Here is a 26,426-nt window from a genome sequence, read left to right on the forward strand (position 1 = left end):
AAAGTTTCCCTCCAAGGAACAAGTCCAGGCAAGGCTGTTTATGGAAGACCAGCAGCTGTCCATGCATATCAGCCTCCCACTCTCCATGCCACCAATGTTATCCAAGGGAAAGGCAAAGGATAACACACGGCACCAGCTTGGCACCAGTGATGTCGCAACTCATTTCTACAGCTGAGTGAACTGGAGCAACATGAAATAAAGTCTCTTGCTCAAGAACTCAACCCACAGCCTGGTCAGGGAATTGAACTCATAACCTCATGATTCTAAGTCTGATTCTGTATGATGTGACATAATGTGTGTGCGTGTGTATATTCTTTTATTTGTTTCAGTCATCTGACTGCAGCCATGCTGGAGCAATGCCTTTAGTCAAGCAAATCGAGTCCAGGACTTATTCTTTGTAAGCCTAGTACTCATTCTATCGGTCTCTCTTGCCAAACAGCTAAGTGACAGGGACATAAACACACCAGCATTGGTTGTCAAGTGATGTTGGAGGGGACAAACACACACACACACACAAACATACACACACACACACACACGACCGGCTTCTTTCAGTTTCCATCTACTAAATCCACTCACAAGGTTTTGGTCGGCCTGAGGCTATAGTAGAAGACACTTGCCCAAGGTGCCACGCAGTGGGACTGAACCCGGAACCATGTGGTTGGTAAACAAGCTACTTACCACACAGCCACTCCTAAAATCTTATATGCAGCCCCTCCCCAAAGGTCATATGAACCCTAGTTGAGAACCACTGTCCTAAGTTCTTTCTCTACCATTCACTGTCATATTCCACACCAGTCACTATACATCCTCTATCTTCAAAGTCGCTTTACAGCATTAAACCTTCAGCACATTCAGATCACTTTGTCAAATGTAATGCTTATTTATTCACAGTGTGCCGGTGGCACGTAAAAAGCACCATCCGTTTGTGTCTGTTGCCAGCCTCGCCTGGCACCCGTGCCGGTGGCACGTAAAAGCACCATCCGTCTGGCACCTGTGCGGGTGGCACGTAAAAAGCACCCACTACACTCATGGAGTGGTTGACGTTAGGAAGGGCATTCAGCTGTAGAAACACTGCCAGATCAGACTGGGCCTGGTGCAGCCTCCATGGCTTCCCAGACCCCAGTTGAACCGTCCAACCCGTGCTAGCATGGAAAGCGGACGCTAAATGATGATGATGATGATTGTTTTGAATTAATCATGCATTATCTTGGAACTTTGAGATTTGGATGTTGTGATTGTTTATTGTTAGAATAACATTGCAAGGTAAGTGTTAGAGGCTGGATCTGGCTGGTTCAAACATATATGAAGTATAATATATGGACCTGAGATGGCCAGTTTAAATGCTAAACGGTTAAGTTACATGAGCAGGTGCCTCTATATGGTCACTTAATCTGGTAGAAATAGCCACCATTACAATAGAATACTATCTTAAAAAAAACCCAAAAACAAGTCTCCTTGAATACAGCCTAGTATACATTTTGTCTAAAGCTGGTTCTCAACCAAGGTCCATATAATATTTTGTTGTTAAAATTTATTTGCAATACATTTGTTATACTTTTACAATTCACAAAATATTTTAATAATTATTTCTATTCTATAATTATTTCATAGGCATAGGAGTGGCTGTGTGGTAAGTAGCTTGCTTACGAACTACATGATTCTGGGTTCAGTCCCACTGCGTGGCACTTTGGGCAAGTGTCTTCTAATATAGCCTCAGGCTGACCAAAGCCTTGTGAGACGGAAACTGAAAGAAGCCTGTTGTATATATGTATATGTATGTGTCTGTGTGTATATGTTTGTGTGTCTGTTTGTCCCCCCCAAAATCACTTGACAACCAATGCCTGTGTGTTTACATCCCTGTAACTTAGTTCGGCAAAAGAGACCGATAAAATAAGTACTAGGCTTACAAAGAATAAGTCCCGGGGTCGATTTGCTCGACTAAAGACGGTGCTCCAGCATGGCCAGTCAAATGACTGAAACAAGTAAAGAAAAGAATACGATTTCTAATAATATTTAATTATAAGAATATAATATGATTTTTAATACATGGAATAGACAGGATGGTACATCCATGTAAAATATGAATCAAAGTGGGGTCTAAATGACGGAGATGCTTTTAATCAAATGTTTACTGAATCAGGATTTACCTGCTGTTAATAATACCATACAGTTCCATTATTCACTACAGGTCCTCTACCTGAGCTGTCATATATCAGTCATAGAAACAGGCAATCTAAGTCGCACACACACACATCTAGGCAGCCACCAGACACGTGATGCGACAGTGGAATAAGCTTACTGGTCTGCCAAAGTAGAGGCCGGGTGGCTTTCCGAGAAACACAAAACAGATGTCAGTGATTCATCTGCTGTGTTCCAGAGAGCGTGTCATCACCCGGAGGAGGAATTCCTGCAAGGATATCCTTAATATAATCAAAAGAGGATTTCTGGGCAGGAAGTGAGTAAAATGGTGGGTAGTTGACATTTGAAAGGGGAGCTGATTTAGAAGATGATAGTGGTGGGGGTGGATGGTGGGGTTTGGGGTAATACCAAGGGTGCTAATGGGGATGATGTTTGGTTGTCTGAGGGAGAGAGAGAGAGGGGGGGGGGAGAAAAGATAAATGTGGGAGATGTCAATCTAGTAACTGAGATGGGTGTTGAACCTAATAAATACTAAATGAAGTATGATATTTGAAAGAAGAGATGACCAAGCCAGATTATGTATAACACACCCCATTATGCAGCATTACAGCACATTACCCCACATCATATGCCACAACACACACATGTCAGTAACAATGTTATAGAATGATTTAAAGGTGTAAATTAGAAATGAGGGAGCATTTAATTAAATGAGCAATTAACATGAGAACTTTGTCATATAACACACACACACACAGGGGTACACATAAACATACTGAAAACCACAAATAAGCATATACACACAAACACACATGTACCAGCAACCGCTCTCTCACACATTCATAGGCATCCCTAAATAAAGAATCTAATGTATAAACACGTGTATACTGACACAGCTAATTAAGCATAAAATCCATTTTCATGAAAGAGGAGAATGTATATAGTTGAAACGAAAGCCTCAACTCTATCATCCAATTAATCAATGGTTTCAAATTTTGGCACAAGGCCAGCAATTTTAGGGGAGGGGTTAGTTACTTATATTGACCCCAGTGTTTGACTGGTACTTATAAAAAATGGTTCAGAGAAACTAAATGAACAATCAACATTATCGACTTTTATTGTATGTTTGTGTGTGTGTGTTTGTGTGTATAAATATATATACTGTTTATGTGCAAATGTGTGCCTCGCTATAAATATATATTCTTTATTTGAAACGAAAGCTTCGACTCTATCATCTAATTAATTAATTAATGGCTTCAAATTTCGGCACAAGGCCAGCAATTTTAGGGGAGGGGTTAAACAATTACATTGACCCCAATGTTCGACTGGTACTTAATAATAATTTCATCAATTCTGAAGAAACCAAAGCTTTAAAATGGCTCAGAGAAACTAAATGAACAATCAACATTATTGACTTTTATTGCATATTTGTGTGTGTATATATGTATATATATATATATATATATATATATATATAAATATACTGTTTATGTGCAAGTGTGTGTGTGTGTGTATGTGTGTGTATATATATATATAAATGCCGGTGGCACGTAAAAAGCACCATCCGTTCGTGTCCGTTGCCAGCCTTGCCTGGCCCCCGTGCTGGTGGCACATAAAAAGCACCATCCGTTCGTGGCCATTTGCCAACTCTGTCTGGCCCCTGTGCAGGTGGCATGTAAAAAGCAACCACTACACTCACGGAGTGGTTGGCGTTAGGAAGGGCATCCAGCCGTAGAAACACTGCCAGATCTGACTAGGCCTGATGAAGCCTTCCGGCTTCACAGACCCCAGTTGAACCGTCCAACCCATGCTAGCATGGAAAACGGATGCTAAACGATGATGATGATGATATAGACTGTTTATGTGCAAATGTGTGCTTCTCTATTTATAAATATATATTCTTTATTATTTGGTGACTAGTTAACAGGGTTATTTCTGTTTCAGTTCCGGCTGGGCTTCTTTCAGAACTGGTAGTCAGAATACATAAACACATGCACTAGCATCAGTTGAGTTTTTCCAACAACTTTACAGTTGGTGTTGTTGATAAAACATAGATGTTTTCTTGTTTTCTTTTCGCAGTTATTACCCACAGGAATATCTGCATCCACTTCAGCATGGTACAGCACTAAAACACACATGGTATGTGGTAGACGCATATCAAAGTGTTGTTACGATGGCTGCTGATAAATAAACTGGCGCCAACTTAAGTGGCTGGGCGAGAACAGCCCAGAGCAGGTGAATTCACTCACAACAGCCAACAGCCCAAGTGTGTGGTCTGTAGCAGATATACATCAACTATGAACTACCTTTTGAGCACTTTTTTGGTATTTTCCTTTTTGTGGTGCTTCTCTTATTTGAAAAACTTTCAGACTTTGGTTTATGGAATCTTAACTAGAAGATTATCATCCAACCACCCCAACACACACTTATATATATATATATATATATCAGACGCCATGATAGATCGTTAGCCACTACACACATTTTTTTTTCTCTCCTTGTTTCTTCTGTGTCCCTTTCTGTAGAGGAGCGTAGGCTCGAAATGTAAAAGACATTTTCTATTCCTGAGCATTATACTAATACATCTGTTTGTTTTGTACACCACCTGTCTTTGTCTTGTTTTTTTTTTGTAAACTCTCCATATATATATATATAACTGTAGTTAGCTCCAGAAGGTAGAAACATTTCATGCCAAAATATGAATACAATATAGCAAGGCAGAGGTGTTGATTGCTTTAATTTAACTGTGTGTGTGAGTGTGCGTGTACACATGTATCATATCTACATTCTATTCACACAGACAATATGAAGACATCCTACACACACACACACACACACACACGTACACATAATTGTTCCATTTGATTGGGCAATGACACAATGATTCATTTGTTTGACCAGTAACAGAACTGAACCCACAACCTTTTGTTTCAAGTAAAGAAAGTACAGTAGAGTTTTAGAAATAAACAACTGATTGCAAAGATTCTTGATATCATGGAGTCACAAAAGGAAGAACTGCTGAGGGGAAGTGGTGACATTAATATATTTCCTATGGCAGGAAAGGCAAACAAATAAAGCATAAGAATTAAGTGGATTGGGGGTAGAGAAACGGGAGGTGGAATATTATTCTGGACCATTTTCTATTAGAGTTTAGAAGCAGAGAATTGAGAATAACATCTCTTTCTCCTCCCTATTCTCTGTCTCTCTGTGTCCAGCCTTCCTTATCCCTGATATCTGTCTAAATCTCTGATAGGCCTAACACTCTCATTTAACAGAATTACCTGGTGCTTGGGAATCATTAGCAAAGTTTACTTGTTTAGCATTTAAGCCAGCCATATATAGTTTTCAATATTACACCTGTTTTATGTTCAAGCCATTCAGATCTGTCATCTCACACTATGTCAGTTCAAAAATAACAATTATGTCAATGAAATCTCAAAGCTATAGGCAAATGCACTATTAACTGAAAACAATGTGAATAAATAAGCTTTACATTTGACAGAGTGCTAATGGGTTAATCTGCTGTAAGCAGTCAGACCAGGCATTCTAATTCACCTCCACTGTTCATTATAAGCAGATGCTTATTCCAGCAGATGTTAAAGCTAGACCTTGACTAAATCAGTTTACTAGACAAGGGGAACTTTCAAAAGATCATTGGAACTTCTTATCACATGCTTAACTTAAAATGTCTGCTAATCTTGTTTTTCTGTCTACTCAACAATTGGTTCATTCATTGCATTATTTGACTCTTCTTTGCTGGGAAACCCTAATATCTATCTGCCCTTTTGTCCATTCTTACTATTTGCCTATCAGTTCCCTTATTTGTTTACCCATTTCTCTAAACCTCTGTCAACTAAATCCTTCATTTGTTTGGATCTTTGTCCATACTTTCTGCTTGCCATCTATGTTTAATTATCTCTCTATACCTGTCCACTTGTCAATCTGTCTGTCTGCCCCAACACCACCCCACCTGTCTGTCCATCTGTCCTGAACATCACTCCACCTGTCCCTTCACTCCTCACACCACAATACCATACTTGCACCACAAAGAACAGATATTACAGTACCTCAAATTTTGGACTTCCTGGTGGATGAAGTCGACGGTCAGTCTTGATAACGTAGTGAGCTGATGCTGGAGTAAGGATAGCCGTCATTCTCTGCCTGTACTTAGAATCCTGTGCTGCCTGAAGAGATGTGGCGAGAGTGACCAGAAGAATGTCCTCTCTCTCTTTGTCTCTCCCTCTCTATCTTTTTTTTTTGCTGTCTTTGAGTAGTGACCAATGACGTCAACACACACAAGTGCCAGTGGTGTGACTATTTTAAAATGTTATCGTAAATACCAACTTCATTTCAGAACTTTCGCTCTTGTCTCAAGCACCAAAATTCCTGCTGCTAGCTGTCAGCCTCTTTTCTTCCTCAAATCCCACAATGACACCCTCCTGCTCATGTGCAGCTCTCAAACTAAATGGGCTACCTTAGTTAAAACGGAGGATAGAGAGAGAGAGAGAGAGAGAGAGAGAGAGAGAGATGGAGGAAGATATAGACAGACAGATAATGATAGAGAGGAGAGAGGGAGGGGGGAAGAGAGAGAGAGAGAGAGAGAGATAGAAAGAGTAAGAGTGCGTGCGCGAGTGTGAATGTCAAGACTTAGTTATTGCCACCAGGTATTTCTCTCCACCTGCCTGTCAGATCAGAGCCTGTACATACACCCACTACCACCTCCGCTAATATCATCGCTACCAAGATTATTTATTACCACCAGAGAGAACACCACCAGCACTATCAATCACAGCCAATCCAGTAACAAATAGAACTAATAATATTAACACCAACAAACACAACAACAACAATAGTAATTTGTCAGTAAGGAGGTGGGATGTAAATTGTAAAGAAGGCAGGATAGGTGGGTGTTTCAAAAGTTTTTTTTAATTTTTTTATGTGAGATTTTCTTTTTTGTTTTTGTTTAAATTTTTTTATTTTTTATAAACATGCTTGGGATAGGATAATTCTTCTTCTGTAGATTAAGATTATCTGATTAGTGTTATTCAGATATGAAAAGAAAGTTGCCAAAAGGGAATGTTAATTAAGCAGGAGGAGCTGAGCACAAGCACGAACCCCCACCCACCCGCCCACTCTGCTAGCCAGACTGATGACCCAAACGCCCTCACCATCGAATCAACAGCGCCAACAACAACACTGCCAGCTTAACACAACAAAATTAATTACAATGTTCAACGACAAACAGAAGAGTATTAAGAAATAATGGGATTAATTAGGAGGGGGAGGGAGAAAGAGAGAAAGAGAGAGAGAGAGAGAGGAGGGGATAGAGGAAAGAAAGACAAAAGAAAGTGCAACAGGCTATAAGTAAGTTCTTTGTCTCTTGACACAAACACATCTGAACACTTGCAGCTCCATCTTAGTGCTTCAGTTTGTTGTACTATGGATTACAATTTAGACAAATAGTCACCTATTTTTTTTTTTTTTTTAATTATATTACCAATAAAAACAGTATTGTTACACAGGAAGTTGGGGCGGAGAAACATTTGGCTTTTGTCAGCAAAACCCACAAACATGAAGGAGGGTAAAGAATTAAAGTTGTCGACACATCTGTTTTGTCATGGTATTAATGTCAGTTTGGCTAGAAAAAGACTGTCCTGTTGGCTTTCTGTGCCTTACTTTCATTACAGTCAGCCTGCTGAAAGATCCACAAGTTCTTAGCTCACTCTCATACTAATTAATACATCATAGAAGATTACAGGAAGCAATTAACACTGTAACACAGCTCACACTCCAAACAAACACACCAAGATATCACAGACCACACACACCATACTAACCAACACATAGTACTGCAGTTTATTATACATCACACATACTAACAACATACATAGTATTTCAGTTCACACTAACCAACAGGGTAGGAGGGAACAGTGACCTGGTTACTCAGCCTGCTAGAAATAGCAAACAAATTACATCTTGCCAACTTAACAGAGACATCTAGGACACGGGGGGTGGGTGGCGAATGTAGTTTTGGGTATATAATTCCTGGCAATTAGACATGATAGTTCTAGCCGGAACATTTCTGATTAAGGACTGCTCACTCAGGTATGGAGTTAAAACAACAACAAAGTACAGTATTTTCACATACTGTACTTGAGGTAGCTACTAACCTTGGTATGGACTTGTGAAATGAAGAAAACACTCATGACGTTAAGGATAATGATGATTATGTTTGACATCCAATGAATTTGTTGAAAATATACATTAGAAATAGGCGCAGGAGTGGCTGTGTGGTAAGTAGCTTGCTAAACAACCACATGGTTCCGGGTTCAATCCCACTGCGTGGCATCTTGGGCAAGTGTCTTCTGCTATAGTCCCGGGCCGACCAATGCCTTGTGAGTGGATTTGGTAGATGGAAACTGAAAGAAGCCTGTCGTATATATGTATACATATATATATATGTATGTGTGTGTGTTTGTTTGTCTGTGTTTGTCCCCCTAGCATTGCTTGACAACCGATGCTGGTGTGTTTACGTTCCCGTCACTTAGTGGTTCTGCAAAAGAGACCGATAGAATAAGTCCCGGAGTCGATTTGCTTGACTAAAGGCGGTGCTCCAGCATGGCCGCAGTCAAATGACTGAAACAAGTAAAGAGTAAATAGATTCTGAATTTGAACCAAGCCAAACAACATGCAAATGTATGTATGCATGTATTTATATACAGACTTGGAAACAACTTGCTTGTACAAGAGCAGTCAATCAAAAACTCTATATACCAGTAGCAGAAAGCCAGTAGGCTCAGGGATCATCAGGAGAGAACGCAGGACCTTATGTGTGTGTATGTGTGTATATATATATACACACATACACACACACACATATATATATATGGGTTTCAGTACAACAATTACCATCTACCAAATTTAACTTACAAGCCATTAATTAAGCTGAGGCTGACAGCAGATGTTTGCCTAAGGTGCCATGCATTTACTTTTTAACCATACAGCCATAAGTTTGCTTATATATATATATATATATATACACATTATTTATGGGATGACCCAATATATATATCATCATCATCATCATCATTTAACGTCCGTTTTCCATGCTAGCATGGGTTGGACGGTTCAACTGGGGTCTTTCGGGCTCCCCAGACCCCAGTTGAACCGTCCAACCCATGCTAGCATGGAAAACGGACGTTAAATGATGATGATGATGATGATGATGATGATGATGATATATATATTGGGTCATCCCATAAATAATGTGTTTTTTTGAATTGCATGAACTAAAAGTCAGAGGAGGACAGGATAAACTACCTGCATCAACTTGCTATAAAAGCAGGTAGTAATTTTACCTTGCCTTATTCTTAGTGCAAGTTTTGAAGAGTGCAGTTCGATTTTAACAGTTAATTTTTCAAAGCTATAATGGAAGTGACAAAGGAGCATCTTCAGCATATTTTGCTTTATGAGTTCAATAAAGGCAACAATGCAATGGAAAGTGCAAGGAATATTAATGGAGTATATGGGGATCGGACAATAAGCGTGAGCCAGTGTCAATGGTGATTCCAGGAATTCTGAGCCAGAAACTACAGCCTAGAAGATGAGCCTTGTCCTAGAAGATCTGTAAAGCTCAATAAGGACATCCTGCAAACCCTGGTGGAACAAAATCCCATTGTACTGTTGAGGAACTACCAGAGAAGGTTGGATTTGGTCATTCAACCAGTCATTCAAGTCAACGCGAGAAGAAAAAAGACCATCTCTGGTTTCAAGACGAAAGGTGTTCTTCCATAAGGATAATGCTAAGCCACATTACAGCGAGGATGACATTCCAAGGGCTGGAGCAGTTTGAATGGGAAACGATGCCCCACCCACCATATTTGCTGGACATTGTCCCATCTGATTATCATTTATTCCGCTGTCTTCAAAATCATTTGGACAGAAAAATTATGAATTCTGTAGACAAGGTCAGAACAGTACTAGAGGAGAATTTTTCATCATGAACAAGTGAATTTCGGAAGAGGTGCTTTGCAAGTCTACCAGATAAATGGAAGAGCATTGTAGAAAATGAAGGAGAGTATATTTTTTTATTTTAGATTAAGAAAGAACATTATTTTAATTTTGAAAAATAAAAGAAGTATAAAAAAACTGCATTATTTATGGAATGACCCAATATATATATATATTTATTTATTTATTTTTTGAGAGAGGGAGAGAGAGAGAGCTAAATAGATAAATGGATAGATAGAGAGGAAGAAACTACACTGTTCTGTAAGCAATCCGCGGATAGAGAATAGAGCTTAATATAATAAAATAGATTAATTTAATAAAATTTATTTTTAAGCTGTAAATTCACAAACTGCAATAAAAATTTTTTGTTTTACTTATTTTCGAGCAATGAAAGAAATGAATCAGCTGATCTTGTATTTACTTATGAAATGGAGACAACAGAAAAACTTTTAATTTAGTTGCAGCATTTAACAAGTATTATTCAAGGTTATTTGATGCCCGTCTACTATGTATTTTGATATGTATGAACAGACCATTGCAATTTATGATTGCTTTATGGTTTTCTAGTTTATTTTGTGATACAAAAATATAGACGCAGGCGTGGCTTTTTGGTAAGAAGCTTACTTTTCAGGTTCAGTTCCACCGTGTGGTACCTTGGGCAAATGTCTTCTACTATAGTCTTGAGCCAACAAAAGTCTTGTGAGAGCATTTGGTAGAGAGAAACTGAAAGAAGCCCATCACATATATGTATGTTTGCGTGTGTGTGTCCCACCACTGCTTGACAACAGTTGGTGTGTTTACATCCCCTAATTTAGTGGTTTGGCAAAAGAGACCAATAGAATAAGTACCAGGGTTTAAAAATGATAAGTACTGGGGTTGATTCATTCAACTAAAAAGTTTTCAATGTGCTACCCCAGCATGGCCACAGCATAATGATTGAAACAAGATAAAATAAGTGGGCAATTCCTCTTTATGTTGGAAATTGTGTAGGGTATAAGCCATGTTAATGATTTTCATGGCACTTGTGCCTCGTGCTAGTAGGTTGCTAAGAGCACCATCCAAGCGTGACCATTACCAGAACAGCTAACTGGCTTCCATGCCGGTGGCATGTAAAAGGCACCATTCAAGCAGGATCATTACCAGCATTGCTTTACTGACACCTGTGCCGGTGGCATGTGTAAAAAGATTTGAGCGAGGTCGTTGCCAGTACCACCTGACTGGCCCTTGTGCTGGTGGCACATAAAAGCACCTACCACACTCTCAGAGTGGTTGGCGTTAGGAAGGGCATCCAGCTGTAGAAACTCTGCCAGATCAAGACTGGAGCCTGGTGTAGCCAGCTAGTTTGCCAGCCCTCAGTCAAACTGTCCAACCCATGCTAGCATGGAAAGCGGACGTTAAATGATGATGAAAATGATGAATGATGAAATCAGTGTAATAGTTTGTTCATCAATCTGACACTGACTAATGAATGATACTGGAGCAGTGCAAGGTTTGTTGGTTGTTTTTGTCTTTTATAGCGAAAAAGCTAGGCATTCATCAGACACTCTCTTGCTCTTGCACAATGTGCCCAGTGGCAAGATAAAGTCAGAACAGCTGAGCTTGTAAGAGGATGCAAAAGGTTACCAAACTGGTTGAAGGGATCTCCGGGCCTCACATTAATATCTAATTTAGTTTGTCCAAAGCCACAAAGCTATGAACCAGATGTTTGACCTTCACCATGGCTTGGTTGATAGTGTATTTTATTGACCCTAGAAGGAGAAAGGCAAAGTTGACCTTGAGGGATTTGAACTCAGAAACACTATAAGGGATTTTATCTGGCACCCTATTGGTTTACCATCCATCACACCACCACTACTTATGCATATTCCTTATGATTAGGTACAAGGAGCTAATTTTTGTGAGGGAGTAATACACAGCGGGAAGTGAATCACAATATGTTGTTATATGGCATTAAAGAGGGATGAAATTATCTTCTATTGCAAGGTATGTTCAGTAAACCTTGATATCTGATGTATTCTGGGTATGAAATAGTGACATGATGATACATCATACAGAGAAGGATGACTGTGGGGGTAGTTCCTTGGGGTGAGACAAGCCCAGTCTGTAGAATGCTATTAGGAATACATAGAGGGGATGGTGAAAAATAGTTAAGACACATTAGAAATGTTCTCCTTTCAAGAACCATTCAACCTGTTATCACTTTCACTTAAAAAAAAAAAAACGGCGTACATTAATTGATGATAATTATGATGATGATAATTGGTAAAGATGATGTTGATAGTAGGCAATGATGATGGTGGTGATGTGGATGATGAGGATGATGATGACAGTAGCAGAACCGCTGAAGGGCAGACAATTACTTCCAGTTCGTTACACTTCAGCTGTTCGTTGCTAAGGCAACAAGCCACAGATTGGTGATCTCAACTCTTTAGTGGGTAAACTGCATAGACATAAAAATGTGTTGTTGTTGTTGTTTTAATAGTCCAGTGCGTTCCTATTTGGCCAATCGGCTCGCTGACATTTAGAATTCTTGACAGAAGTATTTCTTCCTCGAGCTGATATCGATATCCAACAAAATAAATAACATCTTTCAATGATTCTACACAGGAACGTAACGTAACGACATTCTACTTGTTGCTAAATATCATATTTTCATTCCTGTACATTAATGATATTTTCTGTCACTCACACAATTTACTCTCAGACCATAGCAACTTAAATCTACCCACTCACCATAAGCTATTAAGATCAAAGTCTAAAAATTATTTGAAAATGTTTTGTTTTATATGAAAACAAAAAATGTTTCTCAACTTGGATTAGAATGTACTATGTTGATGAAGTCTAATAGACAGAAACATGTCCATAGTTATAATTTACCTGTAAACAAAGACCAGTTTTTCCATTTCCTAAGCATGTAAATTAATTGAAAGATTAGTTCATAATTTCCCTAAATTATTTCCCCTTCTCTCTGGGAGTCTAACAATTACTGGTAGTCTTTTAAATTTTTTTCTCTCCAATTAAGAGAGAAATTTCAATTAACTAATAATTCTTTGCTTATAGCTTCCACTCAGGCCATTGGTTAATTATTATGATGTTAGTAGCATACCATGGATACCAAAATATCAAATGCACAGTGAACTTTTGTCAACAAGAGAACCTCTACTAGGTCATTTGATATGCTAGAAATAGCAGCCAAATCTCTCTCAAATAGTCACAAAAAATAAAGAATATGTTAGATAATATAGTTCTACATGTGCAAAAAAAAAAGCCAACAAAAAAACAGTAATCCTGGCTGGGAGGCCTTTAATCATAGGTCTGCCCTAGCAGGCTCCCTTGAACTAAACAAAAACAACAACACAAAGGGTGGTTAATAAACTGTCATATATTCAAATGGTTATTAGTAAATATACAGCAGTGAGGTGAGAGTGTCGATCTGTTAGCATGTCGAACAAAATGTTTAATGGCATTTCTTCTGGCTCTTTATGTTGTGTGTTCAAATTCCAGAGTCAACTTCATCTTTCAGCCCTTAGGAAGTATCAGTCTAGTGTTGGGATCAATGTAATTGATTTGTCCTCCATCCCTCAAAAATTGCTGGCCCTGAATCCTGCAATGGACCAGCATCCTGTTCAGCTGTTCTGAGAAATGTTGTGATCCCTATCATTTATAATGCCATGGAAACCAGTTACCTGGCATTATGAGTCTTAGGGCTTAAGGATATATATATATATATATATATAAAACGATAAACGTTGCCCTTTTCAAGCCTAGCCAGGCTCATAGGCCCGGTTTCTGTGGTGTATGTGTTCCACCTAGCTGGACGGGATGCCAGGCCATTGCAGCGTTACTCAAGAAACAGGAAAAGAGAGTGAGAGAAAGTTGTGGCGAAAGAGTACAACAGAGGTTGCCACCACCCCGTGCCAGAGCCTTGTGGAGCTTTTAGTGTTTTCGCTCAATAAACACATACAATGCCCAGTCTGAGAATCGAAACCGCGATCCTCCGACTGCGAGTCCGCTGCCATAACCACGGGGCCATTGCGCCTCCATATATATATATATATATATATATATATATATATATATGCATGCAAACAACAAGGCATCTTGTGTGGCTCTGTGTCAACAAGGCTTGAAAAAATATCGAAAAAAGCGAAAAGGGTACAGTAAACTTGCCACGAAGATTAGAATATCCAACAGTTTCGGATGTAATCAATCTCTCGTCAGGGGGTACAGAAAAAGACAAATTGAAGAAAGACAAACAAGAGTTTATATCCTCACAGCTTGAAAAATTGGCCTTCTTCAACTTTTTTTCTGTACTCCCTGATGAAGGATTTATATCTGAAAGATTAGCTATTCCACACCTCATGGCAAGTTCACTGTACTTTCACTTTATTTCTATATATATATATATTACACATATATATATACATACATACATACACAGACACAAACACACAAATGCACACACATACTGTAGGAATGTATGAGTAGTACACTGTGACTGGTAAGTACAAAGATAAGACAAATTATAAAGTTTGCAGGTGATAATATAAACCAGTGCTGTCTATGATGTCTAGATAATATTCACAAGAGGAATACCATTTTGATAATTGATAAATCCTTTATCTCACAACTCCCAACACACACACACAAACACTAAAATAGTAGCTTCTCAAGGCAAATATATTGTGACAAGTTCAAAATACCATTGCAATAGATTATGAGTAATTTGCAGTCACCATTTACCAACCAAGTCCAGCTTACACACCTCCATTGTGACTAATACTAAAACCTTTACTCTCTTTTGCTCTTTTACTTGTTTCAGTCATTTGACTGCGGCCATGCTGGAGCACAACCTTTAGTCGAGCAAATCGACCTCAGACTTATTCTTTATAAGACTAGCACTTATTCTATCGGTCTCTTATGCCGAACTGCTAAGTTGTGGGGACATAAATACACCACCATCGGTTGTCAAGCGATGTTGGGAGGGGGGGACAAACAGACACACAAACATATACACACACATACATATATATACATACATATATACAACAGGCTTCTTTCAGTTTCCGTCTACCAAATCCACTCATAAGGCTTTAGTCGGCCCGAGGCTATAGTAGAAGACACTTGCCCAAGGTGTCACGCAGTGGGACTGAACCTGGAACCATGTGGTTCGTAAGCAAGCTGCTTACCACACAGCCACTCCTGCGCCTATAGGAAGGCTATATACACATTCCTCTAAAAAGGGCCACAATACCTCACCCCATCACGCAGCACTGTACACAGCAAACCCAGAATGCTACACTGTACCCTCAGACAACACACCCAAATTACCACAATTGTACCCTAAACAATGATTGAAAACGGTATGTAACTTAGATGCAACCTTAATTGTGGTTTAGTATGTTTTATGTACAGATGCTAGGGGAGGGCTACTGAGTAACAATGAGTCCCATCAGTTCTGATTCTAGTATATATAATCTACAGCAGGTTACCAATTTTTTTTTTTTTCAAATCTCTGCCACAGTTCTAATTGTGCAGAGCTTTAAATAGAGCTAAGGGACTAGCACTTACCTATGTGTAGGAATAAATAGATATGTGTGTGTGTGAGAGAGAGAGAGAGAGAGAGAGAGAAAGATAAGGGGAGAAAGAAATAGATGGGAAGAGGGATAAAGAGAGAGTAAGAGAGGATGAGAAAGTGGAATAAGGGCGGGGAAGAGAGAAAGGGAGAGAAATAGATAACAAGAGAGCGGAGAGGATGGGAAAGAGAAATAAAAGGGAGAGAGAGAGGGAGAGAGATAGAGAGAGAGGGAGAGAGATAGAGAGAGAGAGAAATAGAAAATAATTACAGGAAAGCAAGCCAGGTTAATGAGAGAGTAGAGGTGAATTAATGACAGAAGGTCAGATATATTTCTGGCACGGGTCTGTTTTGGCCCAATAAATTCACACCGCATAATAAACATTTTTATGCTTGGGGGGGGGGGAGCTGAGGTTGAGGGGTGCCAGGTGAAGGCGGATCACTGAACAGTCAGCCTCTGGTTTATTTCAGACCAGTTAAACAAGGGGTGCTCTTCCGGTGGCAGTGGCAGTGTTAGGTTGGTTGGTACTCAGGCCAACATTCCTGAGAAGGCAGAGAGGAAGCTTTTTAGAAGACAAGAAGAAGAAGAAGAAGAAGAAGAAAGAAGAAGAAGAAAGAAGAAGAAAGAAGAAGAAAAAGAAAGAAAAAAAAAAAAAGAAAAAGAAGAAGAAAAAGAAGAAGAAAAAGAAAAAGAAGAGAAGCAGCTACCATCAGCATCACTACATAGTACACTGCAGCTGCTTCTACAACTATCGCCAAGACATAGTCCACTGCAGCAACCACCACCACCAAGACATCATTACACAATGCAATGCAAAAAGGGAGCCCCTACGTAGCTATTCGTCCTGCGAAAAATAGCAGCCAAATCACCTTCAAGTTATACTTCTCCATTTTAAAAACAGGACAAACATGTCAGATGATACAGTCCTAGAGATGCTACAAGAGACAAGAGAGTCATGGTTGGCCTACCTTTGATCACAGGTCTGCTCAGTTTAGGTTAACCAGGAATTAATTAACACAACTACTTCTACCAGCAACACAAAGACATTCCACACATCAACAATCACAACCACCATTTTTCTTGCTGGTATGGGTTAGATGGTTTGACTGAAACTGGTAAGCTTGAGAGCTGCACCAGGTTCCAGTCTGTTTTGGCTTGGTTTCTACAGCTGGATTCCCTTCCTAATACCAACCACTCTACAGAGGGTACTGGGTGTCTTTTACATGTCTTGGAAAAAATCATGGGGAACCATTTTCTGTAAGTGGGCTTTATGAATCATAGCTCACTACAAAAAAAATTCAAGGTAATTTTCCATGAGGTGTACAGTTCAGAAAATCTTGCAGGCTGCAAGATGTCCATGACTAGTTTAGATGTTTGTTTTGCAACAACAAGATCTGGGTTCATTCCTACTGCATGTTATCTTGGGTAAATACAATTTTCTAGAGCCCTTTGTTGGCTCATACCTTGTGTGTGAAAGTGGGTAAATTAAATTGGTAGGAAACCTGTTGGGTAGATTGTAGTTGTAATTCTAAAGGTTGACAACCCTATTGCACTGTGTTGTGCTAACTCTACCTCAGTAATTATGTTAAGGGTTTGAAAACAGGTAAATACTTTTTTTAAAGAAATTTACCTTGACAAATTAATGATTTGTAAGCCATGCAAAGAGTCTTCAGCTGAACCAATCATTTGTTAAGCAACCAACCACTCCTACTGCCAGGTACTCAAATGTTATTTACAATGCTAACTTTTCACTAAAAGGTAGATCAGTGTAATTCTACAGCAAGAAACTATTAAAAAATAAAGAAATCAACACAAGACATTTGAGGGATGTTTCTATGCAGCTATTTAACCTGTATGAAACAGTAACTAAATCTCCCTCAGAACATACCTTGCCATTTTAGAATAGAATACATTGGATTAATGTGGTTTGGGGCACACTGCCTAGCAATAATATGGGATGGTCCTGGTAGGAACGTTTTTAATTATAGGTTTGCTTGATCAGAAGCAAAAAAAAAAACAAAAAAAAAACACAAGAAACCCTACCCGCCGAAAATCTCAGGATATCAGAAGCTAAATTACTCAAAAGCAACACTGATAAGTTACCAAACTCTGAACTTACCTTGCATTAAAATAATTCGATGTAGTGAGAAGATTTTGCAATTAAAATGACTTACCTATAAGAAAAAGAAAAAAGGAAAATACATTAGAAAACTGAAATTACTAGTGTTACGTGTGTTAATATTAATACATTTTCACAATATTCATTTCACATTTTCGAACTGGAGAAGAAAGACTGATAATATACACAACTTTAGTGTTACATGTAACTAGTTGTTACTTCTAATCTAACTCAGTAGAAATGTTTGTAGATAGATTCAATGAAAGAATATAATCAAAAATCATTTTCCAATCAGTTCATAAATGAAGGCATATATGGTGAGTTTAACAGTTCAATTATGATATATGCAATTAAGAAAAGTAGTCAGTTGAAAGAATTTGACCCATATTGCCTGCAATATCATATCCTACCAGATAAATTCTGTTTTTCATTTTAACCCTTTCGTTACCAACCCGGCTGAAACCGACTCTGGCTCTTTAGTACAAATGTCTTGTTTTCATAAGTTTTGAATTTAAATCTTCCACCAAACCTTAGTCACAATTTATGTTCCTAACACTAGCTTAATAACGAAGTTAATTCACTAAATTCTTTGTTATATTTAAAATAATTGAAAGAAACACAGAGCATCTCAAAATAAATACAGTAACGAAAGGGTTAAAGAGCCAAACTAGAGATGAAGAAAAACCTGGAGAGAAATTTATAGATATTAATGTTAAGAATGTGGTGCAAGTGAATCCAAAGTCTCAGTCTTCAGTGTTAATAATTTATTATTAATAGTGGGAGAGAGTTAACTAGATCAACCCAGTATTTATCTAACAGATACTTTGTTTTATCAATATTAGGAGGATAAAGGAAATACCAAAGTCAGGAATGGTAGAACATACACAGTGCAAGAAAAGGAAACAAACTAACATGAGAGGAAATTTCTGTCATTAGACAGACAATAGACAGTAGAAACTTAGAAAAATCAAATAAGCAAAAAAATCAATAGGCGCAGGAGTGGCTGTGTGGTAAGTAGCTTGCTAACCAACCACATGGTTCCGGGTTCAGTCCCACTGCGTGGCATCTTGGGCAAGTGTCTTCTGCTATAGCCCCGGGCCGACCAATGCCTTGTGAGTGGATTTGGTAGACGGAAACTGAAAGAAGCCTGTCGTATATATGTATATATATATATATAAGTGTGTGTGTATATGTTTGTGTGTCTGTGTTTGTCCCCCTAGCATTGCTTGACAACCGATGCTGGTGTGTTTACGTCCCCGTCACTTAGCGGTTCGGCAAAAGAGACCGATTGAATAAGTACTGGGCTTACAAAAGAATAAGTCCCGGGGTCGATTTGCTCGACTAAAGGCGGTGCTCCAGCATGGCCGCAGTCAAATGACTGAAAAGAGTAAAAGAGTAATCACTCTGGAAAAATAATCTTACAGAACTGGCTATAGTTATATGATGCTGGGGTTCGTACTGCCTGTATGGCTCATCTTCATATATGTCAGATCTAATACATAGGTCAAAGAGGCAGCGGACACAAAAACAAGATGTGCTATACATTTTATGAAGCCAAAATATGATGATAAGGCCATTTACTTAGCACCATTCATTTGCCCATTGGATCCCTCTAACAAAATGTTGCAATTTTACACAAATAGCCATATAGCTCTTCTGCTGCAAGAAACCTGTCCAGCTCCTCCTTTCATGCTTTGATCTCTCATTACCTATCATGGAATTGCCTCCCTCTCTACTTTAACCCTTTCGTTACTGTATTTATTTTGAGATGTTGTGTGTTTCTTTGAATTACTTTAAATATAACAAAGAATTTAGTAAAATAACTTAGTTATCATTCAGCTAGTGTTAGGAACATAAATTGTGACTAAGATTTGGTGAAAGATTTTAATTCAAAACTTATAAAAACAAGACATTTGTACTCAGAGCCAGAGCCAGTTTCAGCCGGGTTGGTAACAAAAGGGTTAAACCAACTCAATCAAAGAGGGTCTTGGTGTTGCAAGCTACATGGTGACCTTACAAGTGCTGGTGCCATGAAAAAGTTAAAAAGCACCCAGTACACTCAGTAAAGTGGTTGGTGTTAGTTAGGAAGAGCATCCAGCTATAGAAGCCATGCCTAAGCAGACAGATATTAGGGATCTTTTCGGTTTGAATGGCAGTTTTTAACATAATTTGTAGGTAACTAAAAAATTTTAAACTTCATATATTGGTAGAATGTGTTTATAAAACATCTTTTTCTCTTGGCTTTATTGAGAAAATTCTATACTTTGTAAGATATTTGTTGTTTTTTTTCTTCAATTTCTGCAATTTCAACCAATCAATGACGTCTATTGAGTTAAAAAGCATTCTGTGACGTATGAATATGTCCCTCGTTTAAGAAACAGATTGGGTTTATTTACATTTGTGAAGAAAAAAAGATACCCTTCCCCCATCCCTAACCCTAAAAGAGATTGAAATGCAATAGATTGATTCTAGGGTCATAATTATGGTTGACAATTTCATATGACACCGCGAGAAAAAACTGCTGTTCAAAACAAAAAGATCCGATATTGGGAGTGTGATGCAGTTCTTGGACTAAATGGATCTTGGCAAACCCTGTAACCCACACCAGCATGGAAGACAGACATTAAGAACAGATGAATGATTTGGGATGTTGTGGATAGCAAAACAAGTATGCATCATCATCAAAGTTTTGTTAACTAGCAAGGCTTGAGTTGATCAGAATGTTTGAAAAACTCAGAGGATAAGGTCAAATTTTTTTTACTCCACCAGTTATAACAATGAGGGTGCCAGTTGATCTAATCGATAGAACATCCTCTCGTGAAATTAATGTGTTAGTGGCTGAGCACTCCACAGATACATGTACTCTTATGTACTTCTCAGAGAGATTCAGTGTGACACAGAATATGACAAGGTGGGCCCTTTGAAATACAGGCACTACTCATTTTTGCCAGCTGAGTGGAATGGAGCAACATGAAATAAAGTGCCTTGCTCAAGGACACAACATGCTGTGGAGAATTGAACTCACAACCTTACAATTATGAGCCAAATACCCTAACCACTAAGCCATGCATCTAATATATAAAAAAAAACTGTTACATCAATACATATTTAAAAAAATAGCTTTAAGTGGGTGTGGAATAAATTATGTATACAGAAAATATACTGTAAAATAAATCTTTATATATAAAAGTGAAGTTGTGTGTCTGTCTCCTACAATTTAGATTCCTAACTACTCCCACATTTTGCGGTGCAGTTTAACCAAAACCGGGTATCTTATAGTCGTGATTCATATCGAGCCCTTCTGGGTATTAGCACGCGTCTACGATGAGTCTACGATTTAAAAAAAATTTACCATCATTTTTTTCCATTTTAATGCATTTTTTTCGCTATCATATAAGGGAAGTAACTCTTTAAAAATGTCTACGATGAGTCAACGATTTAAAAAAAAAATTTACCATCATTTGTTTTCCATTTTTAATGCATTTTTTTGGCTATAACTCTAAAAATGCTTATATTGTTATTTCCCTTACAAACCCGAGCAACGCCGGGCGATACTGCTAGTGTATTATATAATGCTTACTGAAATATAATACCTTATTACTATAACACCATTTCACCGACAATATTTTGAAATCTTAAAATTCATTAACTGCTATACAAATTTGGTTAATTGCATATATTTCAATTACTGAGGTTATGTAATTAAGAGGAATTAACTAACTATACATATTTATTATAATATTTGCTTGAACATATGTCTGTAGTGCAGTGCTGTTTACACTATGATGTTTCTATTTTACTTCATATGTTTTCGTTTATTGATATACTCTTTTACTCTTTACTTGTTTCAGTCAGTTGACTGCGGCCATGCTGGAGCACCGCCTTTTAATCGAGCAACTCGACCCCGGGACTTATTCTTTGTAAGCCCAGTACTTATTCTATCGGTCTCTTTTGCTGAACCGCTAAGTGACGGGGACGTCAACACACCAGCATCGGTTGTCAAGCAATGCTAGGGGGACAAACACAGACACACAAACACATACATACATATATACGACGGGCTTCTTTCAGTTTCCGTCTACCAAATCCACTCACAAGGCTCTGGTCGGCCCAAGGCTATAGTAGAAGACACTTGCCCAAGGTGCCACGCAGTGGGACTGAACCCGGAACCATGTGGATGGTAAACAAGCTACTTACCACAAAACCACTCCTGCGTCTATGTTGTGAATTCCAATATCTTTTATAAATGTGTTACGTATTCTAACATCATAATATCAGAATTTGAACTGTGGTCTCTGCCTTGCAAATTTCTGACATCACCATGACTCATCCACTTCCTGATGGTGTCTGGAATCGTGGAACATGGAGCTTCTAATAATACTTGATTCATTGCTGATGCTGTTGCTGATAATGAAGATTTATTGAGGGCATTTTATGGATGATGATGATAATATGCTTATCACTAATATTTTCATTTTACCATATTCTCAAAGCAGTCCAGCTTGTTCTTTATTTGTGCCTTTATCATTAAACTCCTCCACCACCACACCATCACTTTATCCAATATTACCAGAGCAAGTTGTCTTTACAATTTTAACATTATAGACATTGTTATTTCAAAGATCTACTCAAAAGATAGTCTTACTAAGATTATAATAATTTTCTGGTCATTAGAGTATACTCTTCTTTTTTTTTTTTTTTTTTTACTTGTTTCAGTCATTCGACTGCGGCCATGCTGGAGCACCGCCTTTAATCGAGCAACTCGACCCCGGGACTTATTCTTTGTAAGCCCACTACTTATTCTATCGGTCTCTTTTGCCGAGCCGCTAAGATATGGGGACGTAAACACACCAGCATCGGTTGTCAAGCAATGTTGGGGGGACAAACACAGAAACATACACACACACACACACACACATATATATATATGACGGGCTTCTTTCAGTTTCCGTCTACCAAATCCACTCACAAGGCTTTGGTCAGCCCAAGACTATAGTAGTAAACACTTGCCCAAGGTGCCACGCAGTGGGACTGAACGCGGAACCATGTGGTTGGTAAACAAGCTACTTACGACACAACCACTCCTGCGCCTGCGTATGTATGTAAAATATTTACATCTACACTATGTTTTAATTTGTTCATATTCCAATCATCAGGTGTCTTATGCCTGGATATATATATATATAGAGAGAGAGCTCCAAACTAGAAGGCGACTTAAAACTATAATTTCTAAACTTAAAGTAGTAAATTAATGTCATTTTTTTTAAAGATTATTATTTAACTGACTAAATTGATTGCATCTTTACAACCTTTACACCTATTATATGTCTCAATCAGCTCCATATCTAATAACTGATCAGATATCAAACTGACTGAAACACTGTAGATGTAGTAAATATTGATAATAAATGCTAAAGATGAAACCACCATACTGGGAAATTACAATGATAATAAGACCAATGCTTTGACATTTAACTCTTTTATCTCTTGAACTGAACTGTTTATAAAGGCTACAGATGAAGTCTTGCTTATATAAGGAAGCTAAATATACTCTAATGTATGTTGTTTAGTTCCAGGCCTGTCCCAATTGTAAAGAAGACCTATAATCAAAAGTATTTCAGTTGTGAATGTATACTCATTTTTTTTCTTTTTCAAAGAGCAGTATGTGATATAAAAGATTTGGTTACTATTTCTACATAAAGGATTTCTTGCTAGCTTGACTTTAAACCTTTTGTTACCAACCCCTATGGCTTTGTAGTACAAATGTCTTGTTTTTAAAAGTTCTGAATTAAAATCTTCTACCAAACCTTTAGTCACAATTTATGTTCCTAACACTAGCTTAATTATAACTAAGTTATTTTACTAAATACTTTGTTATACTTAAAATAATTGAAAGAAACACAGAACATCTGAAAATAAATACAGTAACGAAAGGGTTGGTTACTTATAATAAGGGAACACATTTCTATAAAAGGACATATCTACAAAGCAGACTTTTTAGTTGTTGGTCTGAAGTAAAAGCATTTAAAGTCTTCATGGGCTGTATTAATTTAGATGTAAAGTAAAATTAGTGTAGTTAACTCTGAAAATATGAAATCACTGGACGAGAGTGAACCTATATATGTTTCTTTATTACCCACAAGGAACTAAACATAGAGGGGACAAACAAGGACAGACAAACGGGTTAAGTTGATTACATCGACCCCACTGCGTAACTGGTGCTTAATTTATCGACCCCGAAAGGATGAAAGGCAAAGTCGACCTCGGCGGAATTCGAACTCAGAACGTAGCAATGGGCAAAATACCGAAGTACTTCGCCCGGCGTGCTAACGTCTCTGCCAGCTCGCCGCCCTGTGAACCTATATAAGGAGGGTATTTCTAACAAAAGAAATCATGTTATAATCATCATGCCATCACCACCACCACCACCACAAGTATTATTCTCTTAACTTTTACTTGTTCAATCACTGGACTGCAGCCACAGTGGGCCACAGCCTAGAGGGGTTTAGTTGAACAAATCAATACTATTACTAATTTTTAAAGAAGGTTGGTACTTATTCCACTGGGTACTTTTGATGAGCCTCTAAGTTACAGGGATGTGAACAAACTAATACCAGGTGTCGTCAAGAGATGGGGACAGTGTTTTTTTCCTTACATTAGAACTTGGTCATAAATTTTAGAGTACAAGATAAAGTTCACATAATCAGCCCCTGTAATTGAATGATACCTATTTTATTAAAACCTGAACAGATAACACGTCTTTCATGGGATCTGAACTCAGAAAGTGAAGAAATGAGTAAATGCTAATATTATTGCTCCCACTAAAGCAGAGTAGTTGTGATGTTTGCATGTTAGACTACTTAACACATCGTCTTGATTTCAAGCCCTTCCTATAGCCATTGTGTTATATTCTTGTGCTCAACAGGTAATGTTCCTGGTGTATATATATATATATAGCATGTGTAATGTTCCTGGTGTATATATATATATAGCATGTGTAATGTCCCTGGTGTATATGTGGCATGTGTAATGTTCCTGGTGTATATATATATATATATATATGGCATGCGTAAAAGATTCGAGCAAGGTCGTTGCCAGTACCGCCTTACTGGCCCCATGCCGGTGGCATGTAAAAGCACCCACTACACTCTCAGAGTGGTTGGCGTTAGGAAGGGAATCTAGCTGTAGAAACTCTGCCAGATCAAGATTGAAGCCTGGTTCGCCAGCCCTCAGTCAAATCGTCCAACCCATGCTAGCATGGAAAGCGGACGTTAAACGATGATGATGATGATATATATATATATAGAACAAAAAGAAACATTGTTTATGTAGTAGTATTTCGTATTATGGGAAGCCTTGTGTCTAAATGGGAAATAATCAAAATGATTATTACTAATAACAGTATTATTACTGTCAACAGAAAGGCGGTGGCGTTAAACTCAGATACATAACATTATTTCGTGGCACCCAGATACCACCTGAGACAACACTGGATTCCATTCCCCCCCCGTAGTCAATAATTAACAGTAATAAAACTATGTCCATTCACTCGACTATACCCATTAAAACCTATAAATTTTTAACTTGATTCTATTTTATTAATATACATTCGCACACACATTTTAAGTAGCATTTTTGTACCAGCCAATATGGAAACATTTATATTCATTGACTTACTCAATTATCCGACCGATGGATAATAATAATAATAATAATAATAATAATAAATCGGGCGTGGCTGTGTGGTAAGAAGCTTGCTTCCCAACCACATGGTTCCGGGTTCACTCCCACTGCATGGTACCTTGAGCAAGTGTCTTCTACTGTAGCTTCGGGCCGACCAAAGCCTTGTGAGTGGATTTGGTAACCCGTTATATGTGTCTGTGCTAGTCCCTCCGCCATCGCTTGACAACCGATGTTGGTGTGTTTATGTCACAGCATAAGAGCAATCTAGAATAAGTAAGTACCAAGCTTACAAAGACCAAGTCCTGTGGTCGATTTGTTCGACTAAAGGCAGTGCTCTAGCATGGCCGTAGTCAAATGGCTGAAACAAGTAAAAGAATAAAAGGATACACACACACACACACACACACACACACATATATATATATATATATATATATATATATATACACACACACATATATATATATGTTGGTGACCTCTGTTCGAAGGTTTATGGACGCAGGTTCGTGCGTCATATAGCTAGCTAGAGGCGATCGCCTCTCGGAGCTAATCAACAGTAGCATTCGTTCTATTCCTCTGGACTGCCACATCAGTCTGGCGATAAATATATATATATATATGCTCCCACCATTATGAATATGCATAAATCCCCTAAATCTAACTGCTGCATATACGTATCATATATATTATTCACACAATCATACCTAGGCGATAATTTTGATTGATCCCCCATGAGAAGAACCAATGGCTTACAACTCTTCAAAACACGGGAGTATTGTAGCAGCTGATCGATAATTAAATTAAGCGGCATTCATGTAGTGAAAACGTAGAAATACAGGAAAAAGAAAAACGAATTTTAATTAGAGAAAAAAACAACTTAAAAACATAATACGTAG

At 38.2% G+C, this 26,426-nt stretch overlaps 1 protein-coding gene across 31 annotated transcripts in view; it reads right to left on the reverse strand.

Annotated features, from left to right (window-relative positions):
• The window catches only part of LOC115210251 (titin), a 626,493-nt gene that overhangs the window by 424,245 nt on the left and 175,822 nt on the right, over positions 1-26,426 (reverse strand). For 11 of the 31 annotated variants that reach the window (XM_036501854.1, XM_036501826.1, XM_036501830.1 and 8 more), the window contains exon 1: positions 6,210-6,507. The exons of 3 other annotated variants lie outside the window; for them this stretch is intronic. In XM_036501854.1, coding sequence (XP_036357747.1) covers positions 6,210-6,296 — 87 coding nt within the window. In that variant the 5' untranslated portion in view covers positions 6,297-6,507. Of the gene's footprint in view, positions 1-6,209; positions 6,509-26,426 lie in introns of those variants that run through there. 17 more of the 31 variants (XM_036501829.1, XM_036501844.1, XM_036501828.1 and 14 more) reach the window with 3 other exon arrangements.

This window comes from Octopus sinensis, linkage group LG4, assembly GCF_006345805.1.
Source record: "Octopus sinensis linkage group LG4, ASM634580v1, whole genome shotgun sequence".
In the NCBI taxonomy this organism is placed as follows: domain Eukaryota; kingdom Metazoa; phylum Mollusca; class Cephalopoda; order Octopoda; family Octopodidae; genus Octopus; species Octopus sinensis.